The sequence below is a fragment of the Pogona vitticeps genome, chromosome 1 (genome assembly GCF_051106095.1).
Source record: "Pogona vitticeps strain Pit_001003342236 chromosome 1, PviZW2.1, whole genome shotgun sequence".
Classification (NCBI taxonomy): Eukaryota; Metazoa; Chordata; class Lepidosauria; order Squamata; family Agamidae; genus Pogona; species Pogona vitticeps.
This window is the reverse complement of record NC_135783.1, coordinates 20,832,004-20,851,103: the sequence shown is the minus strand read 5'-3', so window position 1 is coordinate 20,851,103 and position 19,100 is coordinate 20,832,004. Positions and strand designations below refer to the sequence as shown.

General features: G+C 40.9%; 1 protein-coding gene across 1 annotated transcript in view; it reads right to left on the bottom strand.

Moving 5' to 3' along the window:
- LOC110080760 (cullin-9) overlaps window positions 1-19,100 on the bottom strand; it is an 81,921-nt gene that overhangs the window by 27,447 nt on the left and 35,374 nt on the right. Inside the window, exons 5-17 of the mRNA XM_072989166.2 lie at window positions 14,175-14,313; window positions 12,490-12,680; window positions 10,955-11,324; window positions 10,557-10,749; window positions 8,635-8,842; window positions 7,128-7,321; window positions 5,508-5,716; window positions 4,860-5,097; window positions 3,911-4,016; window positions 2,870-3,097; window positions 2,467-2,557; window positions 1,538-1,709; window positions 1,080-1,185 (exon numbers count right to left, since the gene is read on the bottom strand). Coding sequence (XP_072845267.2) covers window positions 1,080-1,185; window positions 1,538-1,709; window positions 2,467-2,557; window positions 2,870-3,097; window positions 3,911-4,016; window positions 4,860-5,097; window positions 5,508-5,716; window positions 7,128-7,321; window positions 8,635-8,842; window positions 10,557-10,749; window positions 10,955-11,324; window positions 12,490-12,680; window positions 14,175-14,313 — 2,445 coding nt within the window. The remainder of the gene's footprint in view (window positions 1-1,079; window positions 1,186-1,537; window positions 1,710-2,466; window positions 2,558-2,869; window positions 3,098-3,910; window positions 4,017-4,859; window positions 5,098-5,507; window positions 5,717-7,127; window positions 7,322-8,634; window positions 8,843-10,556; window positions 10,750-10,954; window positions 11,325-12,489; window positions 12,681-14,174; window positions 14,314-19,100) is intronic.

Sequence of the window (19,100 nt, the reverse complement as noted above, 5' to 3'; positions counted from 1 at the left end):
TATGGGAAAGTTACTCTGGAACAAAGCAAAGAAGTCACAGGACATTTATCCTCGCAAATGAATTTCTGGAGGGTAGGAAGACATTATCCAAGTTTTCTATATATCTAAGAGGTCAAGAACCTTTTTTATCCATTAGTTGTTTTTGAAAGCAACCTTAGGTAGCAGCAGTATAAAATGTACTATCGTATCTTCACTGTTCACTGCCATCATTTCCAATATATCTTCGCATCAATGGTCTCTGACAAAGCCTGAACACTGAGTACAGTATAACCAGGTACAAAGATTTCAACAGAACTAGCAAAACAAGTCAGGAATCATTTGATAAAGTACAATTTGGCATCTTGAACCCTCCAGTAATGTAGCTCCATCCTTATTACAATCTAAGTCATAGAAATTCTTCTATCTGCATTAATTAGCATATTTAAAAACAAATTTTATTAAGGTTACTCACTGGCTTTTAAAGGGCAACGAACATTACTTTTCAAGGGAAATGCAAGAAGCCTCTACCCACAGTTTTTTTCCACACTAGTTAGGCCTTACTTTCAATAAATGAAATGCCAGGGTGTGTCATGTTTTCTGTTTTACTGGAAAATAAGGGCCTTCCATTGCTCAGTGTAGTACAGGACTTTAATGCTTCCCCGGTAGTGATGAGACTGAAAAGAAGTCTGAGTGGTTGCCTTCCACATTTTCTGTAGTGCTTGCTGCATCCTGGATTTCTGCTGAACGGACACTAGGCTCTCCAGGAAGTGCAGTGAAGTTGTCAAAGAAAACACAAACAAGATTCTATGCTACTCTGAGCAACCAAGGGCCCTTATTCACCAATAAAAAAAATAGAACAAGAGTCTATGATCGTTCACCACCTTACCTGAAGATAAATGTTAACAAGTACACTAAAACTAAGGGGAAAGGGCTTGTAACATTAAAAAGTAATGGCACTGACCCTTGTTACTTGCAAAACCATTGAATAATGGTCATAGTTTACCTTACTGTGTAACAAATAAGTGCTACTGAGCAATGTAACATGAACACAAAATTTCCATCAAAGCCTAATCCACTGATACAAAGATGGCAGAACTCACTGTGTTGAGTTCAGTCGTGATGTTAGATGTGTTCTCTCCTCCCATGACGACAATCCGTGCTGGCATATAGCTGGAATCCTCACTGGCTACTAGCAAAGTCATCTGCCTGAAGGAGGAGAGAAGCAGTGCCTTGAGTGTTCCAGCCAAATCTTTGGTGGAATCCCAACACCCCTCATAAAACAGGAGGATCCATCCGTCCTGACAGCCAGAAGCAGAAGCATTCCACATGTGCTTCTTACAATGAACAGCCACAATTCCCACCATCACACCTCCTCCCCACTCACACACAGTAGTTCACACCACAAAAGGAACTCATTGGTCAACTGACAGCTGAGCTTAACTTTAATCCTAGAGATACCAGCTGCACTGTGACTCAAACCCGTTCCCTCCTGTTGCTTAAGAAAGCCTCAGTCCCACTTGCTTTGACAGAGTTCTGATCGATTTCCCCAGGGACTTACCTGACTATGACCCCACGGTGCATATAGACATTGATATAATGAGAGCCAGTACTGCCGTTTGATTCCCAGTATGTCTTTGGATTCCTGTCTGTCAGCTTGTTGGCTCGGTGGGGGTTGGATGATACTTCCACTCTCTCCCAACACTTGTCCTCCTTCACCTCCACATTGGAACCTAGATCAAAAAAATCAGGAGCTGGTATTAATGAGGTTACATAAAAGCTGGTTTTTACTAACAAGTTCTCCACATTTTAGGTTACATTCTCAAACTCATGAGCCAAGTGTTAAGATAAACAGAAGAGGATTTTTTCTTCATCCCTCCACCTTCATTTGGTAGCAGGACCAAGTTTGGTGGGTACACAGGAGCCTTGTAGCACAGTGGTTAAAGTGCAGTACTCTGATCATAACCTGGGTTCAATCCCAATTGGCTCAAAGTTCACTCAGCCTTCCATCCTTCTGAGTGATTGGGTACCCAGCTCACGAGAGCGGGGCAACGTGTAGCCTGTAAAATTAAATTGTAAACTGACCATAACTTAAAAGTGTTATGGGATGGTATATAAGCAGCACACTTTTTTCACAATTTACACGGGAGATGGCCAACTCTGTCACTATTTCTAGACTTTGGAACTTCCGCCCACATCTTTTCTGTCCTCCTGCAAGCAGGCAAAGACCTTTCTCTTCAGGGCAAGCTTTCACTTAGTGACTGGCTGTTTGAGTGGGGCTTCTTTAATGGATTGTTATGGTTTACTGCTTTGAATGTGTTTTAGTGTTGCTTATGTTTTTCAGCATGTTATTTGTTTGATCTTTTTTAGTACTAGTATACTCACTGTTGTTAGCCTTAATGTTATCTTTTAATTATATATGCAGCCTTGGATTCATTTTAAGGAGAAAATTGTAGTAAAATATTTAAAATAAATAGATAAGTGAGTCACCTTGGCAAAGGTTGCGCAGGAAAACATCAAAGAAGGGGATGTTGATAGGCTGGTGGCTACGTCTGTGTTCCTCAATCTGACCCAGGACCATCTGTAGGAATAAGAGAAGCAATGGAACAAGCAAAAGCATCAATAGAATTCTAAATATCAATAGGAAGAAGCATATGCTTTTGATCGCATCAACTGCAGTAACCTCAACTTGTCAAGAACTTGCCAAGCCTCTCTGTGCAGCTACCAGTTATAGATTAAAGAATACAGAATCCCATTACTCAAAGGAGCACAACTTCTGCCAAGCTGGCTTCTTGGCGGTTTGACCTGCTCCAGTTTACAGCACATGCAAAAGCTCTACTTGTTATTTAGATTGGCATCCCAAGACATTTACCCTTCAAAATGTACCAGTCACCTGGATGCATCCTGCCAGAATGCTGGTTGTCATCTTCTTATACAAGCTGGCATATTTCTCACAGTCAGTCACAAGGTCACGGAGCTCTGTAACTAGCAACAGATTAGAGTTGTGCTTGTCCATAGCTTTGGTCAGAGCCTCCTTTGTTCCCACCCGAGACATCACAACAGCGCAATCTTTGTTTGTAGTAGCTAGACGATGCAAGAAACGGATGAACTCCTGCACAACCTGTAGTAAGAAAGACACAGTGCCTTGTGGGTTGGACACAGCACTGCTTCACAGTTCCATTCCCCTTTCCATCCTACATCTTCAGATATACTCTCTGCCTGAAAAGTGGTTGCCTCTAACTTCCCCACTGGTTTACTTTCCACTCTGCATTTAACTGAATTTCATATCTTGCTTCTTCAGTGATAGTATTATTGCATTTTAACCTACTGTATTTTGTTTTTATTGGATTTTATACTGTACATAGAACCTCAGTTAGTACATAGTTTAAAAATACATTAAATATATAAATAAAGGCAAAGGTGATGCCATTTGTTGCAATGTCCTACATGTAGTTAATAGAATAGCTAGGGATCAAGAGAATAATTATACACAAGGCTGGATCAAATTAATTATTATTCAGAAATCTTGTATAACTAGATTGACTAATATACACTTGTACACATTTACATGTATATCCAAGATATCAGACTTAATAGCTTCAGAGTTGGTTATATGTCTCATTGTGCTTCTGAAACATGAGGCAGAATCTAGCTTCCAAACTCTAGTAGAGACAAACTACTAAACAAACAAACAATTACTACAAATCTGCAACTTACTAATATTCTCACTAATATTTCTCATCTATGTTAAGGGATGGGCAACATCCCTTAACATAGCGTGCAAGTCCCAGCAGGCTCAGCCAGCACAACCCATGGGGAGGGATGAAGAGAGTTGCAATCCAGCAGCAACTGGAAGGCCAAAGACAGTTCACTCCTGATCTCCAAATAATTTTAATAAGAATCTCTTGCTTTCAGTCATTAATTCATCTCTCACCTCTCGCTCATTGCTGTGAGCATTCATGGAAGAAAGGCAGGGCTCAATGCACTCATGCCAAGGCAGCATGTCATCTTGGGAACTGTCCAAAAACTTATTCAAAATTCTGCAACAAAGAAAATACTTTTATAAAAACTGAATTAATCACTTCCTAGGTTCCTATCCAAGTGCAATAACGTCATTCTGACGGCTCATTCTTTCTTAATCAAGCCTGTCTTTCCTCTTTCCCCCCTTTTTAAAATACCCTCTACAAGTCTACAAGTCATGTTCAGCACTGCAAGGATTCAGTTCCCACTGTCACCGACAGACTGCTTTCCGGGAACTCCGAGATTTGCTTAAAGATCACCCAAATTTGGTAAAAACCACAACAATACACCAAGCTCTCTTTACTGCCGCTCAGCATCTGTGCTCTGCCTAGAACATATGAAGACCCATGCTGGTGTAGACCAAGGCTTGTCCAGTCCAGCATTCTGTTTACACAGTGGCCATTCAGCTGCCACCTCCAGTTACTCAACAGGCAATCTACAGGTAGCTTTGCAGCTTCTTCCTCTCGAAAATCCCTCAAGCGTAAAAAGGCTATATATATAACAAGCCACTGTCCACAAAGTTTCAGAAATATTCACAGGTTCCCCAGATGTAAAAACTTGCAACAATATCTTTGTGGTGCCCTGTGCTTACTTAGTCTAAGGCCTACTCAAGTCTTACAACCTTCTATCTCTATGCTCCAAGCCAAGCTGTTGTTACTAGAGGAAGGGCAGATAGTTACATCACTTCCTAGTAAATTCTCCTCTCTGGAGCTCCCAAAGGGGATCCACTTTGGGAAAGCGCCACTCGAGATACATTGTGTTCTTACATACAATATGCCGCAGCATCTTCTACTCTAGAGCAATCTACACTTGTTCAGTGCCATTCTTACAGGCTTCAATCCAGGTTTATATTTTCATTTTACCTCAGAATGCCCATCTGCACAGTCTTCTCAGCTCCCAGCTGCTCTAGGGTTTTCAGCAGCAGCAGGAAATGCTCACGGTCTGGCAAAAGCTCGGTGCCATTTCCCTCAGGGCTGACACCCTCATCACAAAGCCAGCGCTCCAGTGCTAGCACCACCTCCTTTGAGAAACTGGTCTCACTGAGGTTTCTTAGTAACGTTGGTACATCCATCTCCTTGAGCTCAAAGGTGGTCTCAGACTCTGGGAAGCAAAAAAGGACAGGGTTCCTCTGAATCAAAACACTTCAATAGGCCATGAGAACCTGAATCCGTGATCATACCCCATTGAGCACACTAAAAAAGTCCTGGGAAAAAATCACAGGACAAGGTTTCCTCGGGTTCTTATGGAGCAGCACAACACCATCAGCCTACTGTGAGAATAAGTACTATGTCTGAAAGATGCACACACACATTTTCTAAAAGGATAAAGGAACAAATATACTTGACCAATGTACTACAAGGTTATGAACAGAAGATCTTGCAGAATTTGCCATCATGCATCTCCCAGTGTTACAAGATTTGATGGAAATGAAACAGATGTTTCTGCTCTTGCACACACTGATACTGAAATGCACAGAGAGGCTAAGAATCAGGAACTGGAGCAATCCATACCTGAATTCTCCTGGCTCAGGGGCAACTTATGCTCAGCCAGACGGTTGAGCACTATCCGAGCCAACATCTCATTGTTGCTCTGGCCTGCTTTGCAGCACTTCTGCAGGACTGAGTGGAGGTCACAGTTTCCCAGCTGCTCAGCCAATCCCTTGTGATTGCTGATCAGCATATTCAACACCAATAGCCCATTCTGCACTGCAGAGGAGGCCCTGAGGAAAGAAGTGGTAAAGACTGACTGCCTGGTTCCAATCTGTAATACCACACATAGCTGTGCAGGAGGATGCAGGAAGAAAGAATTAACAGAAGTACCAAACATGTACAGTATTGTCAATCATTAGAAGGGCAAATAAACCAAGCAGAAGCACATGAAAAGCCTGTAAGAACTTGCTTTAAAAGTGAGTTGCAGGAAGAAGAACTGAAAAACAAGCATACCAACCAAATTTTCCCTACAATGATTCCTCACTCTACAGACTGAACACAACTCCGGAACCACTGGTGAATTCAGTGACATCAGTGTAGCAAATAAATAAACCACATTTTCATGAAAAGCAAAAACAGTTGTGGCACTGTTAGGATGAGCAAACTTATTTCAGCATGAGCTTTTGTGGATTACCATCCAGTTATTCAGACATAGGATTGCAGTGGAAACAGACTGACATGGCTATGTCTCTAAAATTACAGTTTTGTAGGTGAAACACAGAACTGGGAGCCCGTGCACTGCCGTTTACCTAAACAATGGGACTGCCTTTGGAAAATGTTCAGAAATTCCAGCCAGTCCAAAATGCTTCAGTCAGATTGTTAACTGGGGCTGCTTATAGGGAACATATAACTCCTCTGTTACAACAGTTCCACTGGCTGCAGATCGGTTTCCAGGCACAATTCTGTTTTAACCTAAAAAGCCCTGAACGGCTTGCATCCAAACTATCTAAAAGACTGTGTCTCCTTTGATGAGCCTGTCTGGGGAATTAAGCTCATCAGGAGAGGCCTTTGTCTTGTTCCCACCACGCTCACAGATACACAGGAGAGGCCCTTCTCTGTGGCTGCTCCCAGACAATGGAACTCCCTCCCACAAGAAGCCAGACTGGCCCCATCTTTGCTGTCCTTCCACAGGCAGGCAAAGACTTTTCTCTTCAAACAGACTTTTCCATAATGACTGGCAACCTGAGAGGGGCTTTTCAAATTGAATTGTTTTGCACTGATGCTTTAAAATGTGTTTTTAGTATCGATTTTATTTACAATTTATAATATGATACTTGTTTAATTCTTCTTCAATATTTGTATAGTTACTGTTTTTAGCTTTTAAATATTATCTTTTTAAAAATGTAAGCTGCCATGGGTCCTTTTAAGGAGAAAAGCAGGGTAAAAATATTTTAGATAAATAAATATAGATGTGGTTTCCAGGCAACCAGAAGAAGAAGAAAAGACTTCTGCCAACGGTAAGCAGGCATGTGGCCGATAGAAGGATGGTAGTAAAACTATTCCCTAGACTCACCAAAGATACTCACCGCTGCACTACAATAACAAGGAGTGTCTCAAAATCCTTCCTTAGCCTTAATCAAGTCTAATTCAATTAATCTATTAATGTCCCACTATATTGCCAACATTTTCTTTTCAACTTACCCAGGTGTGTCCAACATCTTCTCAATTGCAGCAGGGATGGCACAGAGCAAGTTGTCAGAATCCTTGCTGGAAGCAGAGCCAATGCTAGCAAAAATTTCCCGGATCATCTGGGCATCCGAGTGGTTCAGAGAATATGACTTCCCACTGCTACCGAACAGCTCACAATTCCCGGCACCCACCAGTACGGTCAGTGCCTAGAAACACAAAGCAAAAACTGGATCAGGGTGATAGATGGAAATAAAACCATTCCCCCTTTCCCAAGATGGCACCATGTCCACCATCTTGTTCAACATATTTTCATTCTTCATCTTGCCCTTCTGAAAGACACGACAACCCCAGTTCATCTTCTTCTCATTTCCCTTGCCTCTGACAGGTTCTCTTCTGCTCCACTGATCACATGTGGATGGCTATGCTTTCAATTCTCCCTAGCCTGCCTATGATTGAGAGTAGAGAAGGGCAGAAACCGCCACTCCAATGGTTTGCATTGGTTCGTTTTTCAGCAGAACAGGTGTTCAGCGGTTCCCAGCCCTGCCTCCTCCGGTGGGCACCTGCTAGAGGGGGGCGGGGCTGGGAACGGCCAAACACATTTTGCCAAATAACGAACCACCACTAACTGCCGAGCTCGTGGTTTGTGCCCATCTCTAATTGAGAGCCAACTGATATAAGCAGAGTTTCCCACATATAGACAGGTATATGCATCACATGTGATGCAGCAAGTCCAACTTTCCAGACAGAAGTACAGTGGTGCCTCGCAAGCCGAATGCCTCGCAGGACAAAAAAAAACTCGCAAGACGAATGGTTTTGGCAATGGGATTGAAGACGGATGTTTCTATGGCAGTGTTTCGCAAGACGAATGTTTTCCGTTTTTTTTTTCCTGCCTCATGTTTGCTGATTTTTAAATGTTTTTCTATATTTAAAAGTTTAAAGTTTTTTTATTGAAATTTCTGAAATCATCTGCACAATATGTATGGCTTTAAAGAACACTTAGTAAACCATTTGAAAACCAAATTTGACTTTGTTCTGACTTTTTTTGCCCATAGGAACACATTAATTAGATTTCAATGCATTCCTATGGGAAAATATGTTTTGCAAGACAAATTTTTTGCAAGACAACATTTAGCGCGGAACAAATTAAATTCGTCTTGCGAGGCATCACTGTATTATTGATATAAGCATTTACCTTTTGTGAAGACGACATGACACTCACTTTATTCTTTTATAGCATGTGTTACCTGAATCATTTTTAAAAAGTTTGTTGGTTTTCATAATTCAGAGTCCTTTGCTCTGCCAAACTGCCTACGCAATAAAAAAAATAGCAGAAATCCTGTGTGCCAATCCCTCAGTCCAATTGTCAGTAGCTAAAGATGTCAATCTTTCAAATCCTGTACCCTGACAGGAAACTCTTGTCCTGACTGGCAATGGCTCTCCAGAGTTCCAGGCAGGATTCTTCCCAAGCCCTACCTGGAGATGTTGGGGGCGGAACCATGAACCGTCTGCAGGAACTTACTGCCAGGCCAGCCTGCTGCACCAATGCTGATGTGGAATACTCCTGCATGCAGCCCAATACGGCACGCACCCCACCTTCGGTGGCAAACAGAACACGCCAATCATACTTCGCCATGCACACATAGAGCAGTCTCAGCGCCAGCGCTACCAGCAGCTTCTCCTTCACTTGGTTGCTCAGCAGCTCCACCAGCATCTTCACCATTTTCTCTCTGGGGATGACAAAAAGGCCAGTTAATCTACAGGTGTATAGTCAATGGGGCAGAGAACCCTTGGCCTATGCAGAAGGTTGACACAGAAGCGGGTCATATCTGAGACATATGCACTGAGCTCAACAGATGGCAGAGAGAGCGGGAGCTTTAGACCAATTTATTTGGTACATTATTTATCAAAGCATAGGAGTTGCATTATCTGACAACTAGAATATGATTGTTTTATTCTTTCAAAAGTAAACATATGTTAAAATACAACTCAAATCATGGGCAAGTCATAAACCGTACCCAGCCGTGTCTGGTGCTGAATGAGCAGGAGTGAGACTTGTGTCCTCCTACCCTTCCTTCTGCACATAGACATTTCCTCTCTGTCTGCAGCAGTCTGCAGTTTGAACTGCATAAAACTAAGTCAACTACAGTTCATGCAAACAATAGCTTGTGCTGTTTGGATACAACAGCCAACTGGTTCAGCTCTAGGTCTGTGGCAGAGCACACACTTCACGTGTAGAAGTTCTCTTGTTTAGTCTTCGGACAGGTCTAGGAAACAATCCTGCCTGAAGCCCTGGAGAGAGTCTGCTGAGTCAGTGTATAAATATGGTGATCATAATGGATAAATCTTATAAGGCAGCTTGCTAAATTCCCTTTTGTCCCCTCTCTTTTTCTTTTTTTAAAAATTTCATTTTATCATTCAATTCAAAATAGCATATCAGAATACCTACTACATAGTAAATTTCTTATTCATAAACTATTATACCTCCATATATATACATACTGTTTACATTATCTCTTTATCTTTTCACATAGTCTCTTCCTTGGCTCATTACTGCATTTTTATGTCTAGCTAACGTCGCTTCGAATAACCAACAGTCCAATCCATTGCCCGCTTGGTTGCTTTTTTGGCCCAATATCAAATTTCAACAGGTGACTTATCTTCATAAAGTTATCTTTTCAAATCTCCCCTCTGTACAATCTGACCTGATTAATCAGTTTCTGTATCAGCACCACTGCTCATATTTTATCTTTGCAAAGTGAGGTCCGGAGCACCTTTCCAGCACTGGACAATTTCATTCCATGCTGCCCCTATAAGAGTTGCCACTAATTCTTTATTTGATACATTTTCATTTCCTCCAGTAAATAGTGTGAATAATAAAGTTTCTCTTGGAACTATTTTTTATTTGTTATTTGTTTCATTACCGCATACCAGAATACTTCTACTTTCGGGCAAACTAATCACATCTAGTCTAACTTTCCTTTATGGCTTCACTTTCTCCAGCACAATTCTGGTATTTCCATATTAATTTTATGTAGTTTGGTACGACATAAGTGGACTACTTTTCACATCCATTTCTTTAGATTTTGCTGATACCGATTTGTATGGTTGGGTGTTCCATATTGTTTCCCCAATATTTTCTGGTATGTTGATGTTTAAATTTGTTTCCCAAACTAGCTTGCTACATTCTTAAGAAAGGAATCAGTGTGTGTGCACAGGAAGATGAGACATGACTCCAGGGGTCACTCATCTAGCATAATTCGTAAAAGCATGAATAAGCCAATGGCACCACAATCAGAAATCTCTTTATTTCAAAATAACAAAGAAAATGGTCACTATTCCAAAGGTCTACCAAAAACAGCACCTTGCTCCCATTCCCTGACCAAGGTACAGAACTGCAAGTGGGCGTCCTGAAGCTATTGCCAGGGAATGAAAAGAACTGACCTGACTGAAAGTCCTCCTTCCACTTTGATGAGTTGTCTCTCTTGACCAGGTTCATCCTCTAAGATCTTTGTGATGAATCTTAGTCCAGCCATCTGTAGTGTGACATCAGAACCAGATTTCTGGATCACGTCTATGACATCTCCTATCTTCTCCAAGGCACCCCTCTTCATGATCAACTTCATGCTGCAGAAAGCTGTTCCAGGATTCGGCAACAACTGATTAGTACAATCTTACCTACCCATTCCTTTCAAGCACTCTTTGTCTAGCGACATGATGACATTACTTCTATTCTAATGCAGTCCTCTATTCTCCTAAATCTCTCTGAAATAAAGAAGTCTATCTGCCCGTGGTTATTGGTTCCAGAACAAACTAAGGCAGGGATGTTACCCAGCACTTACTTTTGGCTTTCTCATCCAGCGTATCTGGGAGGGAAAGTTCTTCCACTTTGAGAAGCTCATTAATCTGCTGTGTGTCAGTCTTCTCTGCCACCATTGGAGCTGGAGAAAGCACTTCAGCAGAAAGAGACTCTTTCTTTGGCTTTTTGGATGCCGTAGCTTCCGAAAGGCTGCCACAGTTTGCAGGGACCACTTTTTGGCAGTGATGCTCTGCTCCTCTCTTGCCAAATGAATATTTCAGATAGATATGGGAACTCTGTAGATCAGTTTGGGTACAGCCCTGGCAATGCTTGTTCAAGAGCTGTAGCACTTGCTGAGCCAACTCTACCGATATAGAGAGCTGGATCAGGGCCTCTTCATCTAACTCCACCATCTGGAAAAACAAGAGACAGATTAAACATACAGGTTCTTGCTCCTCAGTTCCAACCACATGTGTGAGGTGAAAGGAGTAGAAAGGTTGTACAGAGCCCATTCTTCCAAAGTGCCCAACCTTATCCTACGCTGGAATGAGCACAACACGGTCTGTGGACTGCATGAGGCCCCACCCAGCAGTGTGATCTGATGTTGTAAATCAGCTGCACAGCTTTCTAGCTACTTTTCTGGCTTTTCAGAAGCTATTTCACATTTCTTTAAAATTATTTTAACTTTATTTTTGAAAAAAATAATATGCATTTTTATTTTATTTGCTATTATTTGGGTTTAAATGACCGCTCCATGACTTAATCCAGCCAGCTTCCTTCCGAATTATCTGGTCACGGTTTATAGTTTCCTATTATAGGACTCAATGATTAGGGGCTGTATAGGCATAAGAGAATTTAAAAAGCTGTAATTCTCTGGCTGAAACCCTGTTGCACTGCTATGCAAAAGATGTAACGTTTGGAGGTGAACTGCCTCATGTTAAGAAATCACTACAGACATCACCTTTTGTGCTCTGAGTTGTACAACTCGATAATGTCTACATTGATTTCTTAACTTGAAGTAATCTGCCTCAAAATGTAACAGCTTTTCGAGAGCAGCATATTAGGATTTCAGATTCTTGATGCCTAAACAGTCCCTAATTATTGAATTACGTTAAGGGAAATAATAAGTATCTGCCAAGGAACAACAGCTGAAGACTTCTAGTTAAAGACATCTGAATTCAGTTACAGCAGTTAAGATATTGGACAAGAGTATTAAATAGAAATTAAATCAGTGAATAATGTTTCACCAAGAAATAAGATAATGTCAGATAAACATGATGTAATTAGTATTTGAAAAGCCAAAAGAGCAACTGGGAAGCTGTGCACCTTTTGGGTGGATGTGGGGCAGCTCTTGGGCTGCTGGCTAAAGGGAAAATTGGCTCTTGGCCCTTCCAGAGATCCTCCAGCCTAGTCCTAAACAAAGATTTGGAAAGTGTTCTTTCTGGCTGCAAGACCTCCTGCTCGGGGCAATGATCTGGCAGGTGGGAACTATGGGAAGTACCATTACAACTTCCTCCCTCCAGCACCACAATACATTTATTCTCTTCCTCTCATTCCAAACTTCTTCCAAGAGCTTACCTGCCCTTCATGGTTCTGCTGGATGAAGTGGAGCACTTCCTGTTGCTCACACTGTTCTAGTTTCTTAATGAAGAAGAGCAGTTCCCACCATTCAGCCCGACTCAGGTTTCCAGAATTCTCATTCGTTTGATCTGTCAGGTATGGCAAGGAATAGAGTCCCCCAAGCGGCTTGCAATAGAAGGTCTGAGTAACTGCAAGCAGAAAAATTTATTTATTTAATTTATTTATTTATCCAATTTATGCCCCGCCCATCTAGATCGAAGTCTACTCTGGGTGGCTAACAATAATAACAGTAAAAACAATATAATAAAATAAAGACAACAGTAATAATATAATTCAAGGCAACATGAACCTCCTGATATACAGAAAAAATAAATTCACAGATTCTTTATCTGGAGACAGAATGCTCAGAATACTCCCAGCAGCAGAGAGCAAGGATGAGAGGTTTTTATCAATTCCCCTTTCCTCTGCAGTCTCCAGTGCCATCTCCCCATTGTTCCAGGGGATGCCCACAACCATTAGATCATACAGGAGAGGGGGCTGGCATGAGGGAGTTTGGAACTGATGAAAAATGTTCCATACTCCATTCCAGCTGTGGGATTTCTTCACCAAATCTAAAGCTTCTCACAAACAAATGGAGCTCTTTAGTCCTGTAATGCAGATTCTGGATCGAATCCCATAATTTTTTGTAAAAAATAAATAAATAAAGCATGCCACAGAAAAGGTGGAGGTCACAGTTCTCTATCTGGTATACAGGTTTCCTACATGAATCAAATTATGTATACTAATTATTCTTGATTCTATAAGATAATTGGACAACCACCTGTCAGATCTACTTTAATTTGGATTCCTGCACTGAGCAGGGGATTTGATTTGATGGCCTTATAGGCCGTTTCCAACTCCCATTATTCTATGATATAATTCCACCGTCAGCAGTGCTAACAGTACACTGACAAAATAAGCTCCTCAAGTGATCTGCTCTCTACATTCACTAGGCTATAGTCCAGTGCAGGGAGCTGACTATCAACACTGGAGTTTTTGCCACTGACTTATCAGTCGCAACAACCATTTTCCTTTTTAAAGTTTTGTGCAGCTAAAAGGCACTGTACCAGTGTTAAAGCTGGGAGGTCTACTTAGGAATTCTTATCTTATGGGCAATGGCACAAGAAGCCCAACTTTGCCAATGCCATCTATGCAACCTATAATCAGGAAGCATCCCATGAAAAGTAATTAGGGCGGGGGAGATTTTACCATGGGTAGTGCTGGGAAGACAAGGGGAAAAACTCTTAATATGTCCTATCCTAAGGACATCCTATGAATCTTTCAATACAGTGATGGAAAACTCAAAGTCTGTCCTGGCTGCACTGAGGTACAATGGGAAAAAAGATGTCTGGGAAAACACAGTGAAGGTGTAAGCAGCAAAAAATATTCACCTGTTGGTCATTAGGTGTAGGACAATGTTTGAGATAAAAATGAGAAGTGTTGCCGAAGAAAAATCTGTCATTCCTCTGTTCCACAGTTCTTAATCCTAATATCAAGTTATTAATTTATCCTAGAACCTCGTTGCCCAATTAGCATACTTGATTCTCTGCAGCAGAATATCTAAGAAGTTATTCTATCTGTGTAAGAAAAGCAAAGAAAACAATACTACAAACTGGAATTGCATGTGTACTTAAAAAGCTCACCTGTGGGTAGTTTCAGGTTTTCTGTTAAATTGGATGCCTTTTCTTGAGCAGCTTCATCTTCAAGTGGCTCACCAGAGCCAATAATCTCTATCATATGCCAGTGGACCCAGTAAGTACGACCAGTAGACTGCCACAAAACCTAGGAGACAAATAAGAATATATGGTTAAAACTAGAGAATGTGACATTTGTACCCCAGGGATATGAATATTGGCACCACAGGTGCCTGGGGAAACCAGATCCTTCCTCCAGAACTGACCAATCTCCTTGATGCTCACCAATCGCAGATATAACTTGGCCAGTGGCCAGTGCACAGCCAATCACTCCGGCAAAGGGGTGGGAAAATGAGTCTCCCCACTCAGCTGCTGAGGCAGGGAAAGAGCCATCCGGGCTACTTCCATGACTGGCGCAACGCAAACAACGACAGCCACAAGCTGTAAGTGGACTGGTGGTCGGGGGGGGGGGGAAGAGTCCAGTTTCCTCAGAGAGCTATTGTGCCGATATTTGTATTCATATCCCCAGGGATACAAATGCGAACATCCCATCTCTAGTTAAACCATACTACAGAATTAAAAGTTCTGAAATGAAGAAGCCAGACAAAGGTATGGACATTATTTAGCAGATTTAAAGATGAAGAGAACAGAAGGCAGTTGCCATGTCAGTTATGTAGATGATGGGGACGGTGGATAAAAAGCAATGATTTTTAAAAAAAAAAATCAAATTCAAATCATGATTTTAAAAAACTCATTAAATCAATTAAAATTTTAAATATTCAAAAAATCTGATTCTAAAAGTTTAAATTGTGGTTTAAATCAAATTGGGCAAAATCTGAATTATTTTTGAGGAGAAATCAACATGCATGTCTAGCTGCTTCGAACACAATTTAATTTAGTACAGTTACTTCAAGTCCACACTAATATGCCCTGCCTTCTCAATTTTCTGCAGACATTCCGTAAGACAAGGATTCTACTTTTTCAAATCACTATCTTTACAAACCACAACATCTATGTATGTAGGAATGGTAAAATTAGTAATGTGAACAGTCTTCATCTCTTTTCCCCTTCAACTCTAAATTAGGTATGAACCTTGATTATATTTTAAAATATTTACTAGTATTCAACAAAAATAATTTTCAAGTAAAAAATCTGAATTTGTTTAAATAGAACATTTCAATCACACTAAATGTGCTTTTTCAACGACACTACGTGAATTTCTCCCTCTATAATTGGATATTGTGCTTGAACTATTTTTGCCTAAGGGAAAAACTTGTCAGCCATTTATATAGCACACAAAATATCATGGCATATTTGTAGTTTTTCTTAGCAATTGAAAATTAGGTACATATACTAAAATCACATTATGAGTGAAAAAATAATAATCTTGGCAAATGAGCTACATGTAAAATCAAGTAGCTGAGATTTCTACGGGTTTCAAATCTTATTGCCACAAAGATTAATTTTGATTTCAGCATGAATTAAAAATAAATTTGCTTATTTTGAATACTTCTATTTGGAAATTGTTTGGTAATCCCCCATCCCCTAAGATTATGGAAACTAATGGTTGTTGTGGGTTTTTCGGGCTCTTTGGCCATGTTCTGAAGGTTGTTCTTCCTAACATTTCGCCAGTTTCTGTGGTCGGCATCTTCAGAGGACAGCACTAATCTAATAAATGCTGATTTACATTCTGGTCATCCTTGTATTGAAGTAACAAGAAATATTGCACTTTTAAAAGTATAATTCCAGAGACCAAAAACATTATTTAATTCCCTCCCCAATATGATACAGTGGATAGTGAAGGACTTGAAACCAGGAGGCCTGGGTTCAAACCCCTTCTCTGCCATGGACAATCACTGGGGGTATGCAACTGGGTGTAAAACTTTTCCTTAAATATCTCATGTACCTTGAAAGCCCTATTAGGCTATAAGTTAAGGTCCCTCATAATTCACATGAAAAATTATTTCAAGGTCCTCTAAGTTGTGAACTAATCTCACTGAGCAGTGTGCTGTTAACAAGTAAACTCAACTGCATACAGTACAGTATAAGCACTCTCATAGTCTTAAATGACAGAGCAGAATGACTCAAGTATGATGCAATGGCTGAAATCCTGTTGCCGCAGCTTTGCTTTGACTTTTTATTCCTAATAAGGTTTCTTTAAAAACCCTTGCCGGTTCTGAAGCTCTGTAGGGATTCTGGGGGACTCAGGATGAGGAGGAGTCTATAATGTCCAAAAATTATTAGCGCCAGTTTTGCTGCTGGAATTGGTGGAAGTGATTTTCAGATATTAAAGATTAACACACACACCCCCGACCTATCTTAAGGCCCCAAAAGGCCTCCTCAGGATGAAAGAGATATTTTGGTAGCCTTGGAGTCTGGGAGCAGAAGTTGGAAATTTTTGATTAGCAACAAAAGACCACAGCTCATGGCATCACTAACCTCGCACACACTGAGCTATGCCAACAGGATTTCAGCCAGTAAATGAAACAGAAATAGCCATTCTCTACCCTACATAGAACCATACTATAACACTGTTTAAAAAAATCATTTTAGTGACATAGGCCTATGATTAATTACTTTCCCCATCACCAATGGCGAGTAAAAACTGTTCCCAAGCAATTTCTCTATGCCACAGAACAGAGTCATACCAGAACTCTGCACTTACAGCTGGGCTATAAAAACCAATGAATAGCTCTCTTTTTCGTATTTCTTATTTCCAGCTTGTTTTAACTCTCAACATTTGAAGGAAGGCAGAGAAAGCAACGGATCTCTGTTCCATGTCTCACAGAAGATATGCACATGGTTCTTTTTCCGCCCTGTAAGGCAGACATGAAAGGAGCTGCCTTCACCCTAGACTTTACAATCACAGTTGTGCATAACTAATATGAAGTACTCTCCCAAACACCCTCTCTTCTACTAGGCAAATAAAAGAAAATAGTACAGACGAATGGACAATGAAGAGGACAAACACCAATTGAACAATGACTTGAAGTTCTGTATTAATACACGGGGGAGAAGAAATCTTTGCAAAGTGAGTTTTGCCCATAGAGGCCATCGGTATGCGATCGCATTTGCGATCGCTGAGACCCCATCGCTATGCGATTTCGTCGTTATACGGTGCGCTCGTTAAGCGAGGCACCACTGTACTGAAATACAAAGAGGAAAAATTAAAACTGAGAGATCTGTCCAAGTATAGGGTTTGTTAGCAGCACAGTAGGAACTGTAATAAAGGTCACTAGAACAAACAGATAAGCTGAAAACCAGAGTTAAAGATGACTACAACACTAACTACAGTGGGTTGCTACTGCTCTTCCTTGATGAAAAAGAGTCCTAAATCCTTGATACTTCCTTTTAAACTCTTGTTACTTTAAAATAAAGGACAAGACTAGAGTGGTGTTTTGGTAAGAGCATTGGTTTAGGACTTTGGAGGTGTGAGTTCCCACCTCTCCCTCACAAAACTCTTTGGGTGAGTTTAGGGCAGAAATACTGTAGTCTCTAGACTACTTAACAAGACTTATGGTGATTGGGGCGGGAAAGAAACATGTATGCTGCCTTAATCCTACTAGGAGGAAAACAGGATATAGATAACAACAAGAACAAGAATGAGAACAACAACAACACTGAAATGTCCTCCAAAGTTCACATCAAATCATGTTGGATTTTTCCATAGGTAAGAATCGCTGTCTGAAATCCCGTTGTGCAGCTCTACATGCATAATATGAAGCTGTAGAACTGGCTCAGCAAGTACCGTGTTTCCCCCAAAATAAGACAGGGTCTTATATTAATTTTTGCTCCAAAAACACATTAGGACTTATTTTCAGGGGATTTTTTTTTTCATGTACAAACATCTAATTTTATTCAAATATAGTCATCTCTTCTGCTTGCTGCACAATGGCGAAGGGTGGGGTTTCACTAAACTGGGGCTTATTTTTGAAGTAGGGCTTATTTTACAAGCATCCTGAAAAATCATACAGTGGTGCCCCGCTTGACGATTACTCAGTTTGACGATGAAATCACTTGACGATAAGGTTTTTGCAATCGCTATAGCGATTGCAAAACGATGATTCAATGGTTTTTTTTCATTTTACGAGGATCGCTTCCCTGCTTCGGGAACCGGTTTTTCGCATTACAATGATTAAAAACAGCTGATCGTCGGGTTTTCAAAATGGCTCCCCGCTGTTTTCCGGACCCATTTCCGGAAGGCAGCGATGCAAAATGGCTTCCCCTATGGAGGATCTTCACTGGACGAGCAGGTATTTCCCCATTGGAACGCATTGATCGGTTTTCAATGCATTTCAATGGGGTTTTTTTCCTCGCTTGACGACGATTTCACTTCACAGCGATTTGCCTTGAACGCATTATCATAGTCAAGTGGGGCACCACTGTACTTAGGCTTATTTTCAGGTTAGGTCTTATTTTTGGGAAACAGGGTAGCAGCACAGCAGAAGTGTTATTCATGAAGTGCTTCTGCAGCCCTGCTGCACAACAGTGACAGGAACAGTACAACTGACTATACAATCAAACAATGTAATCCTTGTTGCCTGGCCTGGGTGGAACATCAGGCAAATGTACACTTTGCATTTTACAAAGGTAAAATATAATTCAGCCAGTATTTAGCATTTTTAAAGGAATCCTAAACGGGTAAAACTCAACTCAACAATCATCTTACAGCTCCAAAGCCACCTCAAGGAATACTTAGGTGTTAGAAACATCAAGTTTTACACAAACAAGTAAGAGAAATTAAGACTGTCCTTTCTTTCTTTCTTTAACTGCAAAAGATCATAACATTTCCTCAAGCCTTCACAGACCCCCTATGAGGGCACTGCAGCCCCCCAGGGTCCATGCAAGGTGTGAAATGGTGTCACCACCTTTGGGAGAAATGTAATGTCCGGAAATAAAGTGGAAAACTGGATGTAAGAAATATGAGACCTTAAT